A 25,416-nucleotide genomic window follows, 5' to 3' on the forward strand; every position below is an offset into this window, starting at 1 on the left:
ATCTATTCCCCAATGAGTTATTCCCCAATGAGTTATATAAACACAAATGTGCGTGTGTACATTTGTCCGGTGCGTAAGAACAACTTTGAGATCGGCACGATCACACAGTCCCAAGGGTAGCTCACGGAATCTTTGAAAGCAGCCACACCCCAATATGCCTTGCCCTCTTGTACAAGAGGGGTCTCCGCTGCAGTTACTGTCTCGTACGTATGCAACACGTGTGCGTACGTCTGCATGTTGAACTTCTTTCGCACCATGCGTAGCCGAACCGTGCTAATCGGAGGTGCGGGGGACGGACAACAAACTAAAAACGACAAAAATCATCTGTAGCAGACACGCGTGCGTGCGTGCGAGCGCTTCGGGAATGATAATGAATTCAGCACGACCACACAGCCAAGGCGACTCGTGGTCATCCATCAGGAGCACGGCTTGCCCTATTGCACACTGGCGGTGACATGCGTTCGCAAATGCAGCGCAACCCGAAAGCAAATCGCACACCGGTCCCTCCTTGCACCGCCCCCCCCCCCGATAACCAGAATCATCTCAAGTCCAAAGCAACGATGCCTCTCCACACCCTCTTAAGTGTCCACGTCAATACCGGCGGCGGGGCCGTACGCCTTGGCGTGCCCGTCCCCTCCGCCCACCGCGTTGACGCTCTGCATCGTGAGCCGCGTTGACCCCGTGACCCTGGATGACGTGCTGTGACCCCGTCGCAGTTGCGCGGGCCTCCCTCGCTCGCAGCAGCAGCAGCAGGCGAGAAGCGGACGCCGCGTGGCGGGACGTTCACACAACGTCTGGCGCAGGTGGTCACGGAAGCCGCTGGAGACGGCGCAGAGCGCCAACGGGTTCACGCACGAGTTGGCGAAGATGAGCGCGCGGGACAGCAGGGAGAATGCCTTGTGGGTCGGGGAGAGGTCCGGCTGGGACTGATCGCGGAACACGCGGTAGAGGTAGAGCGCTTGGTTGGGCAGCGAGCACAGGGCGAAGAGCGCCACCAGCAGCAGCACCGTCTTGGCGAGACGGCGGCGGCTGCTCACCTGCCTCGCCTGCGCAGCGGAGGAGGGAGAGGAGGAACGGCGCGCGGATTGGCACGGTAACGCACACCGAGGCGGAGGTTGCAGTGCGAATTCGACTGCGGGTCACCCCCCGCAACCACCCGTTGTCGTCGGTTCGACGAAAGAGTCACGAATCGACGTCACGATTTGATGCACGGCGTCGGTAGCTTGCTTTCGTCTCGCTTTGTTTTTGTTACATATTTTTGAACGGCTCGTTTCTACAGTTTTGTTCGCCACCCATGAATATAAATGTGTTGCGTGAGCATGCAAGTCGTTTAAACAATGAATGTATAGCCCCACTGCCGAATGAAGGTCTCCCCGCGTCGGTCATGCGGGTTATTTATTTGCCCACGCTTCACTCTGAGAGAGAGAACCCAAGAGAGAGATATAGAGATAGAGACAGGGAGACACAGCGAGAGAGAGAGACACGCAGCCACAACGAGAGATCAAGTTGCAGGAGGAAGAGAGGGAGTGGCGTGACAACTACGTGCCCGAGGTATCGGCCCTCGACCATTAAGTGATTGAGGTTTATCCGGACACCAAGGAGATGCTGAAAGTGCTGGACTTTGGAAACCTGCCCAATCTGCAGGTCACTCAGCCGATTCTGGGCATGGCGTTCCGGTCGCCGCGGATCTAAAACGCATTCATGTTGTGAAAAATAAAACAATAAAAATCTAAAAAAAGGGCACTGACGCTGGGCAGGGAAAGACGAGAGGGAGAGAACGCACGCAAGATAAAACACGTTCCTGCGGAGGGAGCTGGTAGGAACGTTGGGTTGCTCGGTCAATGGCCAGGGTCAACGGCCAGGGTCAACGGCGGCGTGGTGTATTCCGCAAATATGCCCGACTGTGATGGCGGGCACAAGCCGGCGTGAGTAGGTTAAACGTTGAGTTTTATAAGGGCACCACGGGGTGACCAGCCCCTACCCACCCAGCCCCACCCCACTCTCCCCACCCAGCCCCTCCCCACCCTCCCCTCCCCACCCAGCCCCTCCCTCCCCACCCAGCCCATCCCTGCATGACGGACGGACGGACACAATAATCCCCTGTGGGCTGGTGTAACCAGGAGGTTCCTACCAGTAAGATCCCCTCGTGTCGCCTTCACAGGCTGTTGGGGCAAGCGCTGTTAGCGAGCGGCCTTGAAGGTTGGCAACGGCACACGAGGGGGTGGGTGGCCAGCACCACGCTCGGCCGCCTTTGTCTCCCCAGCGGCGATGTTTACACACCGCACCGGGTACTCATTTGAGTCGAGCCAACCTGTGGGAAGCCGAGGAGTGGTTTGGATAATCGCCACTGGTTGTTGGCCACGAGCTGGAATCGAACTCGGGTTGGTGCATAGCGCAGCACGCTAACCACTGCGCCATCACTCCCCACACTCACAACAACGAGGTGCTGGGTCAACTTTTAGGTCACGCTGGCAGGAGGTCACGGAACAGATCCAGGTGCCATGGGTTGACTGACTTAATGACTGGCAGTTGCACCACCCGTGCTCCCCACTGCGCCAACTTTCTGCGTTTTAGTCGCCTGGCGATTGTGCACTTCAAGGCCAGGCGAAGTATCGAACGACCGCTGGCAGGAGGTCACGGGGGCAGACCCAGGTGTCAAAGGTCGACTGGCTGATGTTGACACACACACACGGCCGCATGCGCACACACCGCCGCTCGTTCGGAGGCTCACCGCATTGTTGCCGGGAACTCTGCCCGCCGAGCCGAGCAGCTCGGCCGAGATGAAGCAGTAGAAGACGGTGATGAGCGTGAGCGGCGCCACGAAGTACACGCACGACACCGCCACGGCGTGCGCGCGCATCATCGCCGTGCCGTTGTGCGGGAAGGGCACGCACACCGTGACGGTGGTGCCCGCCACGGTGGCGTTGGACGAGGCGTTGAGCGCGTGCCACGGCACAACGTCGGCCAGGACGCTGTCCGGCGTGGCGAGGGCGATGGAGCCCAGCCAGATGCACAGCACGGTGAACCACGTCGAGCTGAAGCGGCCGTGACGCGGTTCGTCCATGGGCCTCACGATGGCTTTGTACCTGCAAGACAGCGGGGGGGGGGGGGGGGGACGACGACGACGACCCTGAAGCTCCTTCGCAACGGCCGTCAAAGCACGTGGCACATTCGAGTCTTGACTTGAAGCTTTCGTGACTGCAGGAATTCACATTCTTTGAGCCTTTCGGTAGAGTCACTTAGATAGGTTCAAAGAAAATAACAAAAAACTACTTCCAAGAAACATTTCGAAATCTAACCGGGGCAGCCGCCGGGCTCGAACTGCGTGCCCCCTACAAAGCAAGCGGCGAAAGCGAGCGACCACGAACGAAGCGGCGCTGTCATCGAACCTGTCGGCGCTGAGGGCGACCAACGTGAAGACGGAGATCCCGAGGGACGTGAGCTGCAGGAAGGGCAGCAGCTTGCAGCCGATCCTCCCGAACATCCACGAGTCGTAGAAGAAGGAGATGGCACCCGAAGGCACGCAGGTGACCAGCACCATCAGGTCGCCGATCGCCATGCTCACCAGGTGCACATCCGATGCGTTGCCTTTTGCGGCGGGGGGGGGGGGGGGGGGGTTGGGGGAACAGAAGAGGAGCACGAGGTGTTCCTGGAGGCCCGAGGCAGAATCCCAACCGTGTGGCCCCCTGATTCATTGGAGGTCAATAAACCTGGCCAGATTTGGGACCCCCTTTGTTTGTGTGAGGCCTGGGGTGCGGAGAGGACCAGGAAAAGCAAACATTACGCGAGTGGGGTGAATGATAGAAATATGGAATATACAGAAATATTCAGAATGTTTCATATCAAATGGCCCCGTATCATTCACGCAGTAATGTATGAAGACCACATTTCAGCCCTTGCGCATTTGCGGGCACCATCGGCATTTCCCAAAGAATTGCATTGTGGGTCTTGCGTTGTTGTTTCAAACTCATGGATTTCCGACCTGCACTCATTTTTTCCGATACAATGGGGTTGGTTTTTTTTTCTCTCTCTCGTCATTTACAGATTTCATGATTCGCACAGGCTATTCGTGGATGCAAACCAGACGTGCCACTCTTCAGTAAAATGTTCAAGAGCCGCAAGCGAATGAACGTGCGAGAGTTTGATAAACGGAGGGTGGCTTTCCTTTGCCTCCCAAATAACAACACAAAAAAATAAAAAGACAACAAAAGCAATGCTGAGATGGATGTGAGGAATTTCTATGAAGGAAATTAGGCTGAACGAAGTAGTTAGAGCCTCAGGAGGGGTTACTAATATTCTCGAGAAGGCTGAGAGACTGAGATAGTTTGGGCATATCTTTGTACGTAAAATTAGATACCCATAGACTCACACAGAGACCCATAGACTCACACAGAGACCCATGGACTCATACAGAGCACCATATAGTCACACAGAGACCCATAGACTCACACAGAGACCCATAGACTCATACAGAGACCCATATAGTCACACAGAGACCCATAGACTCACACAGAGACCCATAGACTCATACAGAGACCCATATAGTCACACAGAGACCCATAGACTCACACAGAGACCCATAGACTCATACAGAGACCCATATAGTCACACAGAGACCCATAGACTCACACAGAGACCCATAGACTCATACAGAGACCCATATAGTCACACAGAGACCCATAGACTCACACAGAGACCCATAGACTCACACAGAGACCCATAGACTCACACAGAGACCCATAGACTCACACAGAGACCCATAGACTCATACAGAGCACCATATAGTCACACAGAGACCCATAGACTCACACAGAGACCCATAGACTCACACAAAGACCCATAGACGCACACAGAGACTCATATAGTCACACAGAGACCCATAGACTCGCACAGAGACCCATAGACTCACACAGAGACCCATAGATTGACAGAGACCCATAGACTTGCACAGAGACCCATAGACTCACACAGAGACTCATATAGTCACACATAGACCCATAGACTCACACAGAGTCTCAGGGACTCACACAGAGACCCAGAGACTCACACAGACACCCATAGACTCACACAGAGACCCATAGATTGACAGAAATCCATAGACTCACACATAGACCCATATACTCACACAGAGACTCAGGGACTCACACAGTGACCCATAGACTCACACAGAGACCCATAGACTCACACAGATGCCCATACACTCAGCCAAAGACCCAAAGACTCACACAGAGACTCGTAGATTCACACTTAAGTCCCGAAACTCACACAAAGACCCAGACACTCACACAGAGACTCAGAGACTCATCCACAGACCCATAGATTCAAACAGACACCCATAGGCTCACACAGAGACCCATGGACTCGCAAGGAGACCCATAGACTCAAACATAGACGAACACACATGTCTCCCCATGGATTGTAATGGACATGAAGATGCCACTGGTACAGGGCTGACGGAGCAGAGGGAGAGCGATAGTGATGTGGAAGGATGCTGCGGAACAAGATGTGAGGGCCGTTGGATGTTACTGGAGAAGAGGCACGAAGTAGAATCTGGGTAAAACCTCTTAAAGTCGGACTAATATGAGGGAGAGTCTTTTCTGTTATGGGAGATGACCAGCATGCTGCAAAAAAAAAAAACCGGTAATACACACAATTATTAACATGAAATTGCATTCACAAAGTAATTCTATGACGCGGCTTTCACGACCGATATTATCGATTCGTAATCAGTGTTTTGGGGGATGAGATCGCGTGTCGGTGTAATGACAATTCACAGATTTGGCCCTCCGCCACCCTACACAGCCGAACCAACCGAGCTGTCACGTGGGCACACGTGCCAAATGTTTTTTTCAATTGATTTAGATTTTTAGTAGCTTACATTTCTGTTTTTTTTACAGCCCTTTGTCAATCCACTGTTGGCTGAAGGCCACCCCAAACAACGCTGCCTCAGTCCCAAGGGGGGGGGGGAGAATTGTTTGTTTGCCAGAACTTTAGACCGCTATGTTGAGAAAACAAGCCAAGATGTAAGGATTTCGTGGTTAAAAAAAAATCTGCATTGTCAGGCGCTGCCAAGAGCTTACTGGGCTCAAGTCAATGCACTTCCTGGTCATCGGAACAGCTGTGCGAATAAGCGAGATTCATGGCTGTCACCCCATACGGGTTACTCCGTGTTCTTGTGCAGGGAAATTTAGTTTTCAGGTCCTTACGGCGTACATCCGTTGGAATACGGGCAAAACTTTTTTCCATTTGTTTGTGTTTCTCCCTTGTGATGGGAGTTTGTAGGATGAACGTTGAGATGGATAAGGGCACGAGGCGACTAATAAAGTCTGAATTGGTCTGTAATAAGGTAGGGGGCACTGATCAGGGGTTGACAGCTGTGGAAATGTAATGTCCTGTTATGACAGGTTATCACCGATTGATTGAGTGTAAGATTCAGGGTTAACAAGGATGAAGCTGTCCAATTGGTGGTGAAAATAGAATCACAAAGAGTAGGCGTTAATGTGTTCGTTATAATTGGCGGTAAATATTATGAAGTTTATGCGTTTTTAAAATCGCCGGACGTTACGTCATGACGCGCAATTTATTGATACGGCAACTCCTCGTTTGACGCGTGGTGTTCACACTGTAACGTGCTTTTCGCACAACACGGAACGCGTGCCATGACAACACGGAAGGCGCGTCGTTATAACGCAGCTTCTGAGCGGTCGACGACGAACTATTTTTTGGAGCGATTCCGTAACTCGATAATTCCTCGCTTAACGTGGCTCTCTGTCTGGCTGGTTGGCTGTCTGTCTGGCTGTTTGGCTGGATGCATGTCTAGCTGTCTGGTTGGCTGTTTGACTGTCTGTCTATCTGTCTGGCTATTTGGCTGTCTGTCTGTATTTCTGGCTGTTTGGCTGGTTGGCTGTCTGGCTGTTTGGCTGTTTGGCTGTCTGTCTGTCTGGCTATTTGGCTGTCTGTCTGTCTGTCTGTTTGGCTGTTTGTCTGGCTGTCTGTCTGGCTGTTTGGCTGTCTGTCTGTCTGGCTGTTTGGCTGTCTGTCTGTCTGGCTGTTTGGCTGGTTGGCTGTCTGGCTGTCTGTCTGGCTGTTTGGCTGTCTGTCTGTCTGGCTGTTTGGCTGGTTGGCTGTCTGGCTGTTTGGCTGTTTGGCTGTCTGTCTGTCTGTCTGGCTGTTTGTCTGGCTGTTTGTCTGGCTGTCTGTTTGGCTGTCTGTCTGTCTGTCTGGCTGTTTGGCTGTTTGGCTGTCTGCCTGGCTGTCTGTCTGGCTGTTTGGATGTGTGGCTGAATGATTGCTCCTTCATGCCGGGGGGTTGTCCGCAGACCGAGCAGTGTGGATGGAACCCGAGGCCATCGTGCGGTTGTGAGATAAACTTGTCATGGAACTTTTTTAGTTCAGTGGTCCAAGCTGTGTTTGACTTTACATGATGTCTGATTGCGTTCGATATGTGTGTGTGTATACCAGAGGGCAGCTCCCCCCCTCCACCTCTCTCTATATTCATTCTTACCTCTCTTACGCACTGATTTCATCATTTTCCCACGCTGCGCTCTTGCAGAACAGCAGCAGAACGTTTCATTCGTTTTGCAACGCGCACGAAAGCGATTTCGATGGCGAAGGTTGACTCCCACGGTACACGTCAAGCAGAATTGCGAGAGATTTCTCGTTCCAATCACCAGGCCGTCATTGGACCTCCTTTGCCAGTACCAAAATATAATAATAGGGGATTTTCCCCTTTTTTTTCCTGGCAACAAAACTGAAACCTTTTTTTACGAGGATTCATATCTGCATTGACCACAATACCTGCAGTCAAATGCAAACAAAAAAACACACGCTAATAATATATGCATTGTCACCCTTGGTGTGGACAAATCAGTTTCAAGGACAATGCATATATTATCATCGTGTGTGTTTTTTGTTTGCATTTGACTGCAGGTATTGTGGTCAATGCAAATATGAATCGTCGTAAAAAAAGGTTTCAGTTTTGTAGCCAGGAAAAAGGGGGAAACCCCTATTATTATAATCACCACCGTCACCCGATGCTCTCCTACGACTTCCTGGGGGTGCACAGCCACCGCGAGGGGAGCCGCATGTCCGTGGCTCTTTAAGGTGACCGCCGCTTCGTGGCGTTATTCATGAAGCAAACCTGTCAACCCCGTATCGGTGCCCTGCCTTAATACGGACATATTTAGACCTGATTGGTCACCCCGTGGTCTTGTGAATCTCAACGTCCATCCTACAAATTCCCATCGCAAGGGAGAAACACAAATAGACAAGCACCACTACACTCACCACTACTACATTCACCACGACACTCACCACCACAAACCTGTCAACAACTTATCGGTGCCCTGCCTTATTACAGACCAAGTCAGACCTGATTGGTCACCCCGTGACATTATGAATCTCAACGTCCATCCTACACATTCCCATTGCAAGGGAGAAACACAAATAGACAAGCACCACTACACTCACCACTACTACATTCACCACTACACTCACCACTACAAATCTGTCAACACCTTATCGGTACCCTGCCTTAATACAGACATATTCAGACCTGATTGGTCACCCCGTGACCTTATAAATCTCAACGTTTATCCTACAAAATCCCATCACAAGAGAGAAACACAAACAAATAGACAACACATTTGTTTTGCCCGAATTGAAACGGCTGTACGCCGCCGTATGGACCTGAAAACTAAATTTCCCTGTACAAGAATACGGGGTAAACCGCGTGGGACAGCTATAATTAAGGGACCCCCACCACCGTCTCGTATTCACCGCGTTGCATCGCGGCTCTTGAAATACTGATGAGTTTTTTTGTTAAACCGAATTCGCTAAAGAATGCCCTTCCTTGTTAATTTGATTGTCTACCTCCTGCTGCGAGGTTGGCGGGGGTTGGTATTCGCACAGCTGCCAACCCATGCGGTTTAGCCCGCATTTTCGTGCAGGGAAATTGAGGTTTCAGGTCCATACGGCGGCGTACAGCCGTTTGAATACGGGACAAATGTTTTAAATAAATGTTTCGTCTGTTTATGTTTCTTCCTTGTGATGGGACCGTGTAGGATGAACCTTGAGATGTATAAGGGGCACGGGGTGACCAGTAAGGTCTGACTTGGTCTGTAATGAGGTAGGGGGCACTGATAAGGGGTTGACAGTCTATGCACCCGGGTGGCTGGCAGAGAAGCATTTTAATTTGCAATGCACGTCGGCGCTTTATTGTCCCAGGGTTAATAATGTCGTGGTCCACGCAAGCACGCTCTTTGTTTCCAGCCCAATTGGTCGGCCAGGAGAGAGGTCGTGTAGGCACACAAAGCGTCGTCTTGCTTGCACAGCTATAGACGATGAGAACGAGAAAAAAAGATGCTGGAGGGTGACACTGACGGCTGGTCTGTGCTTCCAGTGTTCAGAGGCCTGCTCCTGCTGGAGCACGCATACCACACACATGTCGGTGATGTGCACGTCTTCTTCGAACGCTGGGGAGCCGGAAAAGCCCCTCTCTGTACCAGCGTGGACGGCACCCTCGTGTTCACCTTCTGAAGCGCTCGCTCGTCACCGTGACGTGCGCGATGACTACCACCACGTGACTTTTCTTTTGTATTGTGCGCGGTGCTTTTAGCGCCACAGCGCGTCGATTTGTAGCGATTCTTTTCTTTTGTTTGCTGGTGACTTTGTGTATTTCATATTGAAATCGCCTCCAGTGCTTTTGCTGCTGGCGGCAAAAAAGTTGTTTAAAAAAAGAGTCTGTGGATAGTTTGTTTGTGCACTCAGCTTGCACAATGTGGGGTCTGTGTTACGTGTCGCCAAAGTGGCACCTACACACACACACAAACGCAAAGAGTCCCTCCCCCCGTGTAACATTTAACAGACTGCTGGGGCAAGTGCTGTTAGAGAGCACCAATTAAGGACAATACCCACAACCTTGAGGTTAAAGAGTCTCTCATGCCCTGCCGACCGTGATATACGCACACAACGGAAGAAATATATCACGAGATTAAAAGTTGTTTCATTGGTGGGATTAAATAATGGATGCCTTTCACTTTAAAAGCGAGAGATATTTAATGTTATTGCGATCACGGTTAAGTGGCAAATTCTTTTTCAAAACCACCAAAGCTTTATGGATGACCAACAGCGTCCAACCTGGTGTTCCACTCAGGATAATTAATCGTGAGTCCAATTGTCTCTACTTATATGTAACCAAGAAATAACCACTCATGCTCTGGTGACTGTCACTTCATTGGGGCGCCGCGGTGGCGAGATGTTAACTACCCCGCCTGATATGCAGGCGGTCGTGGGTTCTAATCCTGATCCCGATGCCTGCTGTATATTTGGAGTTTGCGTGTCTCTCTCTCTTTCCCTGTGGTTGTGTGGATTTTTCTCCGGGTCCTCCGGTTTCCCCCTCCACATTTATAATTAACGTGCGTTTAGAGTGTTTAGAGTAATTGGCTGTTGTAAATTTCCACGTGATAATCCACTTAATTGAGCTACAATTTGTGACCAGGTCGCTTCTGAAAAAGAGCTGCTTAGCTCAGTGGGCCTTACTTGGTAAAAAAAAGAAGTAATTTTCGTTTTAAAATAAAGTTCAAAAATTAAATGATAATGCTAACATGGTTAGCTTTGACATTAGCACGTATGTTCAGCGAAATCCCAATGAACGAAACCATTAACATACTGAATATAATTGACAAAGGCTTCATCTAAGATATCCCACCGATCAATGTGGCCACATCAGCCCACGTGACGGGATTTGTTCGGCCACGTGGGACGATGGAGGGGTGCAAAGCTCGAATCGGCATGCCACGTGCACGACCTCGCACAGCAAAGACTAACTGCGAAACGCGCACGAAGCAAGCAACATTTAATTGGCACGCAACGATGAAGTGAATCGCAATTGAAAAAAGTCACCGCTGTACGGTTTGACTCCAGCCACTTACCGTCGGCAGACAGCAGCGGCGGAAGGCTGAGACCTAAACCCAAGACACAGAGAGACTGATTCTCAGGGGCTTCCGCGCAGAGATGATTTCTTCATGCAATGAACATAAAATAAATATAATATCGATGATTCGAGCGAGAGAGAAAGAGAGAGATGCCTCACGAAGGGCAATGGGGCTACCGAATTTCATGCAGCAGACAAGTAAGTGCGCGTTTCACATGGATGTGTAATTACTACAACAAATACAACAAAGTGGCGGTGACGTCACCACCGTGCTTGCGCCAAGCTAGGTGCACATTAATGCCACGTAAATTGTGTCGAACGCCCGCTGGCAGGGGGTCACGGGATAGACCCAGCAGGTTGCCATGAGTCGATTGGCTGAGATGAGCTGGCAGATGGCACCACCTGTGCCCCCCTCCTGTGCCAGCTGTGTACACACACATTGTCAGAGGTACGTTCATACCTGTCAACCCCTTATCGGTGCCGACCTTATTACAGACCAATTCAGACCTTATTGGTCACCACGCGCCCTTATTAATCTCAAAGTTCATCCTACAAAGTCCCATCGCAAGGGAGAAACCCAAACAAATAGACAAACAATTTGTTTGCCTGTATTGAAACGGCTGTACGCCGTATTGGACCTGAAAACTCAATTTCCCTTCTCAATAATACGGGGTAAACCGTATGGGTTGACAGGTATGCACTATTCACCTGAACTGTATGACATTGGTCAAGGATTGCATCGGTGCATCGCAGCGTTCCTCATTGCGAGGCCTGCGGGCGACACTGGCGGCCCCCAACGAGTGACAGCACCACCCCCATCATCATCATCGTCGTTGTGCTGCTGTCAAACCCCCCACAATGGTTTCAAACGTGCGGCTGCAACCTCACTCACACTGGCGATGTCTCACCGGCGAAAGTGCCCCCCCCCCGCCCCTCTGAAAATTAGTGTAGAGCGCTGGCACGTTGCATAGTCTTAATCGCTTATAGAATAGTTTCATTGCACTAAAGATGAGCAATTGCGCTGTGCACTGCATTTCATTCTGTCCCGCACCGCCGAATTAGCAAGCGGTGTTGCGGTCGCAGGTAATTTTGGTTTACGCCTGTGCCGGTATTTGTCCCTCCACCACTTTGTGTCTTTAAAAATGTGAGTTCGCTTACCCCGAAATCTGGCTTTAGAAATTACTCCGTGCAAATGGGCCCAACGAAATCACGGTGACTTTTGGCCGGGACGCGACGTTCAAGCCGGCGAGTCGCTCGCACAGGCATGTGGCGAGCGGACGCGCATTTGCGTAAGTCTCCGCTTCTCCACGTCGTGGAAGAGCGTGAGAGGCTACGCTTTTTTGCATGGAAGTGTATGCGGATCCACACGCAAGGATGGTGATTAAGTGGGACGAGTGAAGAGGTACAGAGAATAAAAGTTAATTGGTTGAACGGCAAATCCAAGCAGCCTACCCCATGGAGTTGAGAGTCATGGGGTGGAAGCGAATTCAAAAGCAGAGCTCCCATTTTGTGTCACACATTGCTGCATGGGTATGATTCTAGATTTGAAGCTTTCGTGACTGCAAGGATTCATACTCTTAGTTTTTTTCGGTAAAGTCACGTAGGTGAAAAAATGAAATTAAAATTAATAAAAAATAAAATAATAAAAATCACGACTTTTCGGAGGCAACACAAGTCTCCGTCATCAGGTGGGACCGTCACAGCCAGATTTGCTGTAATTTGTACTTAAGAACTTTCATCTTGGAATCCCTGCCTCACTTGATACAGCACATCTGGCTGTGACGGTCCCACCTGATGACGGAGACTTGTGTTGCCTCCGAAACGTCGTGATTTTTATTATTTTATTTTTATTAATTTTAATTTCATTTTTTTACCTACGTGACTTTACCGAAAAAAACTAAGAGTATGTATGGGTATGGGCAGCCGGTAGAGCTGTCCAATATTACTCGGTGACATTTGAACCGTACGGCGGGACCCCGGGTTCCCGTAAGCCCTCGGCTCTCGCATGAATTGCGTTGCGACGTTATTTTATGTCTGTTGAAGGCGGTGCGCTAATCAAAGTTTAAAAGTTTTGTTTCTTCTGCGCATTCGTCCTCGCCGCTGCGCTCGGACGACACGACACAACAGAACAATCCGCGCCAGGCGGGTCGCGGCGTTGATGTGCGCGGTGGGACGGAGTCGCCAAAAACAAACAAATTAATTACGATTTTGACTTCCGTTTATTGGGGACCCCGGGGTCCCGCCATGAGGTTCATTGTGTCTAAGCAATCTCCGCACCGGGGTTTTTAATCTCCTGGATCTCAGCGGCGGAGTCAGGCTCGTTACACAAACAGCTGCTCGCCGCGAGCTATGAATGCTCTGACACGTGTGGCATTGCCCTTGTGCTGTTCGCCTTTTGGCGTTGTTTTCTGGTCTGACACTGGTGGTGAGACGAGGCCATCAGAAAGGCTGCAATCTCTGGTACAGGCCAATCATTTTCTAAGACAACGCCATATATCGTCAGAGCAGGGTTTGTTTGCATGTTTACCACAGGTACCCTGTGTGGTTAATGCAATGACTGGATTCCTTGCAGAAGGGTTCTTAGTTGGTGTTTGAACATCGGAACACCTCCTGTTGCATTTGCAGAAGGGGCAAAACTTTTTATGTGTTCGAACCGCTCGGCCAAAGGCAAAAAGAAAAAGGCGACACGAGACGAGACGGAGAGCAAGTACGCACCTTGGCGGGGCTTCTGCGTGAGCACGTAGCGGATGAGCGCCGAGTTTCCCAGCAGCCCGAGCAGCATGATGATCCCGAAGAGAGACAGCATGATGGAGGGGACCACCCACGACGGCAGGGAGTCCTCCATCGCAAACCTCCGAATTGCACGGTGGGCTGCGTACGGTGCGAAAGAAGTTCAACATACACACACATGGGTGAGTGAGTGGGTGGATGAGTGGGTGAGTGGGAGAGGGGGTGAGTGAGTGGGTGGGTTGGTAAGTGGGTGAGTGGGTGGGTGGGTGAGTGGGTGGGTAAGTGGGTGGGTGAGTGGGTGAGTGAGTGGGTGGATGAGTGGGTGAGTGAGTGAGTGGGTGGGTGAGTGGGTGGGTGAGTGGATGGATGAGTGAGTGGGTGGATAAGTGGGTGGGTGGGTGGGTGAGTGAGTGGGTGGATGAGTGGGTGGGTGGGTGGGTGAGTGAGTGGGTGGATGAGTGGGTGGGTGGGTGGGTGAGTGAGTGGGTGGATGAGTGATTGGGTAAGTGGTGGGTGAGTGAGTGGGTGAGTGGATGGGTGAGTGAGTGGCTAACAAATCGAACAAAGACGGCCACTGCATCACGCGCTTTCAGATGCGCTTCCGTGGCCGTCTGGAATGCTCTTCCTTCCGATATTAGGAAGCCACTGGAGTTATACAACTTTTGAATCGTATAGATTGAACACGAATTTCTGTAGAACTCCTTTTAGTGTTTCGTTTGTTGTCCTTCCCCCACGCACCTCCGATTTGCACGGTGTGCTACGCACGGCGCGAAAGAAGCTCAACGTCCATGCACGAGGCGTCGGCACGGGTTTCAAGACGCGTCACCGAGATGTAGGGCCGTGCCCGCGGTGCAACGATTGGCACGGTCATACTGTGAACGTGGGCAAACTCTTAAGATCCCATTTGTAATAAATGTATTTCTGGTATCCGCCGTCTGGGGTCACCGGGCTGAGACGATCAACTCGCCGCATTCCGAGAAACCCGAGCGGCTGACATTGCGACTGGGATCTCGCAGCAGCACGGACTGAGTGCCCTGAGATACTGATTCAAGCGAAATGTCTTGGGCGAGTGGGTGAGTGGGCTTTTTATTCTTTATATTAAGTTCACTTGCTTGCTTGCAAATCTTTCGGTCGTTTTTTAACCCACTTCCCGTGATCCAATCGAGCTGACATTTTGCACACAAACTCGTTGTGCGTGACAATTTATTTTTGTGAAAAATTGTTTCCAAAATTTTCCACTTTTTAGGAAAAAAAAAAATTCATATTTAATTTAAAATACCAATGTGATAAAAATGAAACTCTTACTCAAGAAAAACAGAAATGAATAATAAAATAAAACCGATGCCACGCATATAAAGAATTTATAGTGAAAAACTTTGTTTTTACGGGTTAATTTTTTGTCAGCCAGGGTCAATCCAATACTGGATCAAGGTCTCCCTGCAAGCGGCCGCCACCATGAGCGGCGATCCACCCCAGCATGTGGCACACGAACTGACTCGATTGCAACGCGTCCCTTGGCGCACGTGGTCCGACCTCGTCGCCGAACTACGGACAAAGCCACCGTGGTGCGATCGTGGCCACGAAAGCCAAAAGCCATAGAGCACGCAGCAAAGCACTTGGGGTGGGGAGCTGGGTGGGTGTCTACGCTTCTCCACACGGGAGAGGAAACTTCACCACAACTCTCCACCCCCCCCCCCCCGATAGACCTCGTGGCTCGTAGACCTCGACATTGGTATTTTAGCTCCCGGGCATTTTGCATTTCTCCATCGTTCGCAAGAATATAATGAAATTGCTCGGCTGTCGCCCTCCGTTATTTATCTTTGACAGTCGGCCACCATCCTCAACACAATTCTCAACGCAATTCTCAACGCAATCCTCAACACAATTCTTAACGCAATTCTCAATGCAATTTTTAACACAATTCTCAATGCAATTTTTTACACAATTCTCAACGCAATTCTCAACACAATTTTCAACGCAATTCTCAACGCAATCCTCAACACAATTTTCAACGCAATCCTCAACACAATCCTCAACGCAATCCTCTCTTCACCAAACCCGCACCTTCACCAGTGTGGTCAAGTATGATCACCCACCCCCCTCTCCGTCCCACCGCCACGGTCCCCCCCCCACTACCCTCCACCGCGAGCGATTCATTTGATTAAATAAACAAGATAAGCCCACTTAAATTGGCACCACCGTAAAATAAACCGTAACCCACTTACTCGAATTACCCCCCTAATAGTTTGCGGTAGGCGCTTCACCACGTCCGGGTGGGCGGTACGCTCTGGTTAACCTGACGGCTGCATTGATCCATTGCACTGGTAATGCAAATCGCGGAAACCATTAAAAAGGAAACACATTTAGAGTCGACTGGTTTCACGGACGACACTGAGCGACGCCGCGCGCGGGACATTTAGACATCTTTTAGGCAATACCCAAGCGTTCAATTCACCCATCCGTTCATTCGGAAATGTATTCATTACGTTATTAATTCCGAGCATTGAGAATTCAATGGGTTTTATTAATTTGATCGGTTGATAATTCCATTGTTTACTCGTTAAGTCGTTCATTCATTCATTCGTTGAGTTCGTCAGTCATTACGAGAATCAATCGTTCGCTGCATCGTTCGCGTGTAATGCAACATGCATGATGTTTTCCTTTCAGTTATTAATTCATTCATATATATTTAGTTATTCGGGGTTTCATTCATTTGGTTCATAATTCGGTCAGTTATGTATTTGTTCAGTCATTATTTCAGTTACAAGTTAATTCAGCTATTACTCAAGCCGTGGTGCGTTCGTTCGTTACCAATGTCGGTTCGCGTGGGAAGGGATGAACGCGCTGGACACTGAACCATACCGTGCGCTTGTAATTGGAACGTTCGTCACGTAAGATCCAGACGTGTCGCGGGGCAGATAAGTGCGAATTTTTTTTTTCTTTACAAAGCAATAGTTTAAGTTGTGACACAATCGTAAAACTAGCGAGACATCGGGCATCCACATCGGTGGAAATTTTTTTTTTTAGAAAGAAAGAAAAAAATCGTTAGGCACTCGAAATAAAAACTTGTGAGCCATTGTCAAGGCTGGTCACCGCCGATTTGTCCAGGTTTGTGAGATTTTTAAGCGTCGGTTTCTATGAGTTCAGCGTCACGAGCGTGCAGCAACCGATTTCACGTTATCTTCCCAACTCACTCTGCAGGTCGTTTGTCCGCATCACTTGAAGACAACAACGCAAGAGAGACCAACACCTGGCACGCACCGACTGCTTTTCGCGACGGAGACACATTCGATGCCCCTTCACGTGTATACATTCAAACATTAAAAAATAAAAAAAATGTTACGTATATGAAATAAAGAAAATTTTACGTATATATTTTTTTATATTTATAAATACATTTCTATTAAATGTTATATATACATTTTAGATATGTTGAATTGCTGGGCGCCTCAAGGGTGTGCGTATGAGCAGAAGAACAGCCGAGGCGAGGCCGAACCCTGCGGGTGCGACGAACCTCCTGACGGTGCCGCGTGGTGCGTGCCGCGTAAAGGGCAAAGGTGCAGCCCTGCAATTTCACTTTCTTTGCGCCACCGCTTACTGGGGCGGATAGGCCTCTGGAGCAGCGTTGTTCACGCATTTTCACGGGGGAGGGGGGGGGGGAGCACTTTCGCCGATAGGACATCGTCAGTGTTGAGTGAGGTTGCCGCCACGTATTTAAAACCATTTTGGGGTTTGACAGCAGCACGACGACGATGATGATGATGGTGGTGGTGGGTGGGTGGGTGGTGTTTTCAATCTTTGTGTGTTTTAGAGGGTGCGCGCGTCAGGGGCCCCACTAAAGACGAGGAAACTGACCACATTCCCCCTCCCACCCCACCGCATGCACGACCTCGATTGACTCACTGCGGCGTGCGCATTTTGCCCTGCCAGGTGGAGAGGCTGGTGGTGGAGGTGGTGGGGGGGGGCGATGAGACTCAAGAAACCTGCACACCATCGTGTCACCTGCCGCGCACGGAAGCCGAATTGAACGCGGCGCCCTCTGCGTTGTGAGTGCAGCACGTGAACCACTTCGTCCGGCCAGGATTCACAAAGCCAGCGTGCAACATTGATTTGCAAATCCCATGCGTGCGTGAGTGCACGCGGACTTACGGGCTAGGCGAAGTGCATTCAATTATACCCAAGGGGCTCACACGCGTGCGTGGGGGCACGCTCGCAACACTGTATTTTAAAAAACACGCAAAAACATTTATAAAGTAACGCACAACCACGGCTCACGCCACTGGAATTCGGTTCAGGACAAGCGCGCGCCATAAGTGTTCATGTTTTTGTTTTTTGTTTGTTGCGGTTGCATCCGATTCAAGAGCCGAATGGCTCACAGGGCTATATCTAATACATGAACTTGAACTTGAAGCGTCCAAGCGCCTTGGATAAATGTGCAAAGTAAACATAGATGAGATAAGAGGAGCCAGCCTCGCTGAGTCTCAAGACCTCTCTATCTGTCAGTCGGGTGTCCTGTTTGACCAATACCATTACCAACATCGTGACTGTTTGGCAAATCCCAAGAGTTTGGCCTCGTGTGGAATGAGACGGTAGGTGACTACACTTCACTACGTCATCACCATCAGGGCAGTTTGCAGACCAATACGCTAGGAGTGGGGTGGCAATGCCAACATTGAATATTTGTGTTAATAGGGCCCAACATTATCTTGAATTTCAATTAATTCCACGTAGTTTCATACAATACCATTTTTTGGGATCTCGAGGGGGCACGGGAGGGGGGGGGGTGTTGGGGCAATTGCCCCCATCGCTGGCCCCCCTTTGGATGTGCCACTGGGTGGGATAGAGGACCACTGCCCATTGTAAATCACCCGCGGATCGTCGATGCTAGCCGTGTCCGGGAAACTTAAACCAGGTCACCGGGTCGACAGCGCCATACCCTGACCGCTGTGCCATTTCTCCTTCCTATATAACTTTAATTAAATTGGCAATGCATTATACAATGCATGCACAGTATGTATCATCATGAGCAGCACTCATGCTCAACCCACGAAGCTCACGGTCCACCCTAAGCCACATCAACCGCACAAACCGTGGCACAGTAAATGCGGATACCCCGATGCACAATTAATGCAAAATAAAAAACAACTCTCCGAATGCGTGCGGACTGTGGACTTCCAGAACAGACCGGTAAGGTGTATAACAACGACGCGGTGACCCCCCCGGTCCACAAACACGAAGGAGACATCGCAGCGAATGGCATCGGCCAAACACTCCGCGTGCCATCCCCCTGGCTGTAGCGCTTTGTTGGGTGGTTCATCGTTGCCCCGCACTTTCGTACCGAGTCAAGACTCTCCACGTTCGCCGATTGCTGTGCCCAGCGGTCGGCTAACCACAACGACCGCCACTAAGTGGTGGTGACGTCACCTCGGCGCTTGTGCCATGCCAGGTGGACGTTGAGGAAAAGTGTCGAAGGCCCGCTGGCAGGAGGTCACTGAACAGACCCAGGTACCATGGGTTGACTGAATGAGATGTTGGCAGGAGGTCACTGAACAGACCCAGGTACCATGGGTTGACTGAATGAGATGCTGAGAGGTCACTGAACAGACCCAGGTACCATGGGTTGACTGACTGAGATGTTGGCAGGAGGTCAGTGAACAGACCCAGGTGCCATGGGTTGACTGAATGAGATGCTGAGAGGTCACTGAACAGACCCAGGTACCATGGGTTGACTGACTGAGATGTTGACAGGAGGTCAGTGAACAGACCCAGGTGCCATGGGTTGACTGAATGAGATGCTGAGAGGTCACTGAACAGACCCAGGTACCATGGGTTGACTGACTGAGATGTTGGCAGGAGGTCAGTGAACAGACCCAGGTGCCATGGGTTGACTGAATGAGATGCTGAGAGGTCACTGAACAGACCCAGGTACCATGGGTTGACTGACTGAGATACCTAGTAGCAGGTCACTGAACAGACCCAGGTACCATGGGTTGACTGACTGAGATGTTGACAGGTCACTGAACAGACCCAGGTACCATGGGTTGACTGACTGAGATGTTGACAGGTCACTGAACAGACCCAGGTACCATGGGTTGACTGACTGAGATGTTGACAGGTCACTGAACAGACCCAGGTGCCATGGGTTGACTGAATGAGATGTTGACAGGTCACTGAACAGACCCAGGTGCCATGGGTTGACTGACTGAGATGTTGACAGGTCACTGAACAGACCCAGGTGCCATGGGTTGACTGACTGAGATGTTGACAGGTCACTGAACAGACCCAGGTGCCATGGGTTGACTGACTGAGATGTTGACAGGTCACTGAACAGACCCAGGTGCCATGGGTTGACTGACTGAGATGTTGACAGGTCACTGAACAGACCCAGGTGCCATGGGTTGACTGACTGAGATGTTGACAGGTCACTGAACAGACCCAGGTGCCATGGGTTGACTGACTGAGATGTTGACAGGTCACTGAACAGACCCAGGTGCCATGGGTTGACTGACTGAGATGTTGACAGGTCACTGAACAGACCCCGGTGCCATTGGTTGACTGACTGAGATGTTGACAGGTCACTGAACAGACCCAGGTGCCATGGGTTGACTGACTGAGATGTTGACAGGTCACTGAACAGACCCAGATGCCATGGGTTGACTGACTGAGATGTTGACAGGTCACTGAACAGACCCAGGTGCCATTGGTTGACTGACTGAAATGTTGACAGGTCACTGAAACAGACCCAGGTGCCATGGGTTGACTGACTGAGATGTTGACAGGTCACTGAACAGACCCAGGTGCCACGGGTTGACTGACTGAGATGTTGACAGGTCACTGAACAGACCCAGGTGCCATGGGTTGACTGACTGAGATGTTGGCAGGAGGTCACTGGCGACGTTTGGGACGATGCAGGCGACACGAGGCGAGGGCGCGTGAAGCGAAGGGCAGGCGCCGTTCTGCCAGGCGCGTGCCGTGCATGACGCGGGCACGACAGACGGTGACCGTTTGTCGGCTTCCGATGATCGAGCCGAGACCGCGCCACCAAACCCCGGCGAGCCGAGTAATATCTGCGGCCACGGCGCTGACGGTCGGCGGAGTGCAACCATCCGTGGTGAAGTATGGTAGCAGAAAACTTAAAAAACACACCGCTCCCCACCGCCCTCCACATCGTCAGCGTGAGCCTTCATCTCGCAGCGGGGGCAGGATATATATACTAATTATTATTTGTGTGTTCGACGCCACCTGACACGAAGCAATAATACGGCATTTATAAAATAATCACCGAATCCCTTGTGCACGGCCTCCCTGCGGCTACATCGCCGCGCGTTTCTCCGTGACAGCGGCGCGGAATCGTTCACCCGTGAAGCAATTAGCGTCACGCGAACCGCGCCAAGCCTCGAAAATGCCCCGCAGATAATTAGCGTGGCGCTTAACCCGTGGATTCAAAGAAAGAAGGGGTGATGTTCTGCTCAAAGGAGCATTGACGCGGTGCTCATCTCTCGCTTACCACCCCAATCGACGGTGGACATTCCTCATTCATATGGCGCGGGGGAGGGGGGCAGGTTTGTCCGTTAGAAATTCTGTCGATTTTCCCGTAAAAAAAACTCAACCAAAATTGGTACTCGTTTTATCGACCGCCGGGTGATGATGGGAAATTCGCAACCATCCGAGTGTGAGCCGCTGAGCCTCTGCCGCCGTGAATAAGCCAAACGCATTTCACGGGCGTTTTGGACATTTGGTAAGGAGACACCGACGCCTGCTGAACGAGGCGAATGTTTTCCCCCATCAACAGCGAAACTCTCAGCGGTGAGCGTTGTGGAACGACGCGTGGCAAAAAAGCGATTAACACATCGTGGAACAGCCGAGGGTCTGACTCGATCATTTGAAAAACGAATTACATTCGAGTCATTTGCAAACATCTCCCCGCGGCCTCTGGCTGCCTCGAAGTATAAATTAGGGGTGCGCAGTGGCTGGTTTATCGGCAGGTCGCGGGGAGGGGGGGGGGGTCAAGTGTGGGTAACTCACGGCTCTTCCAAGACGTCTGGCCAGCGTGGAAGAGTAGGCCAAATGCCCTCTTAGAGGGGCTCTTGAGAGCTCGATCGAGTGGAAACCCCTTCTGGCAGCGGTGGCGACGAGAAGTAATTGCAGGGTGGCACCTACACCCACGAGTTAATCAGATTACTGGCCTTGAGAGGCGAAACTATGAAATGGTGTCAACTTACTGGGGGGTTCATCATCATCATCGTCACTTCTGTATTTGTGTTGCTCAGAGTCGCTGTCAGAATGAAAAATGAGGGCCCAAAGTTGTTTTTCCGTTGCTGCACCCCGGGCTAACTTTAACTCACGACTGTAACCGATATTCAACTATTTACACTTGCTTATATTTCAGGGTGCTCGTTCACCACTAAGTTTAAAAACAAATTTCAAGCGAGGGGCAGCATCCGTCGCTAGAAGGCATCGGTGGTGGCCCCTGGTCACGAGAGAGACACCGCAAACTCCGAATATACAGCAGCAGCAGGCGTCAGGGGTCGAGATCGAACCCACGACCTCCTGTAGACCAGGCGAGCTAGTTAACATCTCCTAGCCACCGTGATGATGATGAGAGAGAGTGACACGCAAACTCCGAATATACAGCAGCAGCAGCAGGCGTCAGGGGTCGAGATCGAACCCACGACCTCCTGTAGACCAGGCGAGCTAGTTAACATCTCCTAGCCACCGTGATGATGATGAGAGAGAGAGACACGCAAACTCCGAATATACAGCAGGCGTCAGTGTCGGGCTCGAACCCACGACCTCTTGTATACCAGACGAGGTAGTTATCATCTCTGCATACACACACATATCCGATTAGCATGGTTGTCTACGTACGGTGCGAAAGAAGTTCAACATACATACACGGTTTTATATAAATATATAAATTGTTCTCTCTCCCCCCCCTCCCCCCCAACATCATGAATAACTGAATTGAATAATGTACAATTTTGAAGTCAAATAACCGTGCAAGATGGATTTAAATCAATGTCTCACCGCTCACTTCAACGGGATAAGAATACAAACACGATAAGAGATATTTTTTTTCTTGGTAAATTCCCTCCGGCATCTCCGGATCGGACTCCATTAGAGTCTAACGATTATAAAGTGCCACTTTTTGCCGGATCTTTGTCGACGATGCAAAGCCATTTGAGGCGGCGGAAATTGACTCACTCGTTCCGTGGCTTGAATAAACAAAAAACAGCACACCACGAAAGGTATCTCGAAAGGCACTGCAATAACGATGGGACGGCCGCGACTGAGACTGCAATTGAAAAGTAATAACGCAAACACGAAGACCAGCTTACTGAAGAATGGTCAAATAACTTCCGCCTCCACTATCCGCGCGGTGTAGAGAGTGCAGTCCCGTTCTCCTTTGACGGCTCGTTTCTGTCTGTTGCGTGTGAGATATAACACGACGACGAATTTATTCGGGAACGCATTTTTGTTTTCATTACGCGGACGCGAATTGGATATAACGCGATCGAGTGAACTGAACTCCGTGGCGTGAGTAGGAATAAGCGGCCGTACGGCTGCCTCGGCTTAGCATCATCATCATCACGCGAGACGACGGGATGCTGCTGGATGCTTGTAGATGCAACCCACGTGCCCCAGTTTTATTGGGACTGCGTGAGCATCTCACGCGTTATCGTGGATTGTGCTTTACCCCCAATAGTATATTTATTATTGATAACAACGCGATTTTACCATCACGTGGTGTTCTTCAGGAACGCTACCCACCGTGCTATAGGAGAACAGACAGTAACCTCGGCGTTGTTTGACCATACTTCACCACGCTGGTCAGAGCCAGTTTGTGAAGGGGTAAGAGCCGGGGGGAGGGGTGGAGATCCATGACAATGTCAGACGTCACTCGCCAATGATGCTAACACTGTGGCCGGGAATCGAACTTATACTGGTAGGAACCTGTGTGTCAGTGTGTGTGTGTGCAGCGTCTGTGTGTGTGTGTCAGTGTGTGTCAGTGTGTGTGTGTCAGTGTGTGTGTGTGCAGCGTCTGTGTGTGTGTGTCAGTGTGTGTATGCAGCGTCTGTGTGTGTGTGTGGTAATGTGTGTCAGTGTGTGTGTGTATGTAGCGTGTGTTTGTGTGTGCAGCGTGTGTGTGTGTGTCAGTGTGTGTGTGTGTGTGCAGCGTGTGTCAGTGTGTGTGTGTCAGTGTGTGTGTGCAGCGTCTGTGTGTGTGTGTCAGTGTGTGTGTGTCAGTGTGTGTGTGTCAGTGTGTGTGTGCAGCGTCTGTGTGTGTGTGTGGTAGGGGTCAGCACCGCTGACCGTTCCGCTACGAGCCACCCGGCCAACACCGGTGACGATAATCTGAACCGTTCATGGGCCTACCCTAGGTCGACTCAGCCTCAAATGAGTACTTGGTGCGGTGTGTAAAACATCGCCACTGAGAAGACAAAGGCGGCCGGGCGTGGTGCTGGCCAAACCACCCGCTCGTGTGCCATGCCGGCTTTCACAGGTGCTACTTGCTAATAGCACTTGCCCCAACAATCTCTTAAGGCTATACGGGTGACCTTTGTCTTTGTGCGCGGGGAGCGGGAGCGGAGCTGTTAGCGCGCTGCGCTCCGGACCCGGCCACCCGAGTTCGATTCCCGCTCACGGCCAAACACCTGAACCGCTCCTGGGTCTCCCCTAGGTCGACTCAGCCTCAAATTAGTAGTACCTGGTTGCGGCGTGCCAAACATCGTCGCTGGGAAGACAAAGGCGGCCGGGCATGGCGTTGATCACCCCACACCCCCACGTGTACCGCGCCGGCCTTCATAAGTGCTGCTCGCGAACGGCACTTGCCCCAGCAGGCTGTACGGGTCACCTTTGTCTCTAGCGAGAGGCTATAACGTTTCATTGCTCCATCTCCCCCCGCGCTCAATTTGCCTTAACCGCAGCCGTCAGTCACCATTCTGACACAACGTGCTTTGTATGAGACGTATTCCACGTGCGCGCGATGTTACACCGTGCCATGTGTACACACACACACGCACGTGTGCACCCCTGCGCGCTGTGGGTGAGGAGCTGGCTGGAACACAGGACCCGGGTACAGATATGCCCTCGCCGCTGATGTTAGCTGTGACACTGAACTCAAATCGCCGGGGTTTCACAGCTCGGTGAGCTAACCACTTCGCCACCGCTCGCTACATCGACTTCGGATTATGTCGTCAATGGCTGTTACGATAACCACTGAGCATTGAGCGTTACGAGAAAAGACATCAGCTTTTGAATATCAGTTACGATGAATACCGTGGCGAAAACGTCTACTTATGTTACCCTCGCACGAACCCACTCTCCTGCAGTACACAACACCAAACACAACAGCAGACACAACAACAGACATAACAGTCGACACAACAGTCGACACACAACAACAACAGGCACACGAACGAAGGCGGTGTAGATAACTTACCCCAACGCAGCCACGAAGCGCAGTGACACAGTGGGATGCTGATTGTCTTGAAGCACCCCCAAACCACCTGATCTGCCCCACGTCCCTCCCACTCTCTCCGTGTCTCTCGCTCCAGCCTCTCGCCTCCCTCTATCCCACCACTCTCTCTCTCTCTGTGTCTCTCACTCCTCTCTGTGTCACCTCTCTCTCGCCCCCTCTCTCTCTCCCCTGTCTCTCCCCTATGTCTCTCACTCTCTCTCTCTCTCTGTGCCTCTCACCACTCTCTCTCTGTGTCTATCACCACTCTGTGTCTCTCACCACTCTCTGTGTG

The 25,416-nt window shown here is 51.0% G+C and overlaps 1 protein-coding gene across 1 annotated transcript; it reads right to left on the reverse strand.

Annotated features, from left to right (window-relative positions):
* Positions 1–548: 548 nt before the first annotated feature.
* Positions 549–25,410, reverse strand: GRPR (gastrin releasing peptide receptor). Its single transcript, XM_078878238.1, has 5 exons — positions 25,107–25,410; positions 13,649–13,804; positions 3,390–3,588; positions 2,732–3,086; positions 549–1,046 (listed from the first exon to the last, which is right to left on the reverse strand). Exons 2-5 carry the CDS (start codon positions 13,776–13,778, stop codon positions 579–581), a joined length of 1,152 nt encoding a protein of 383 aa, XP_078734364.1. The 5' UTR covers positions 13,779–13,804; positions 25,107–25,410; the 3' UTR covers positions 549–578.
* Between the last annotated feature and the right edge of the window lie 6 nt (positions 25,411–25,416).

The sequence above is a fragment of the Lampetra fluviatilis genome, chromosome 50 (assembly GCF_964198595.1).
Source record: "Lampetra fluviatilis chromosome 50, kcLamFluv1.1, whole genome shotgun sequence".
Classification (NCBI taxonomy): domain Eukaryota; kingdom Metazoa; phylum Chordata; class Hyperoartia; order Petromyzontiformes; family Petromyzontidae; genus Lampetra; species Lampetra fluviatilis.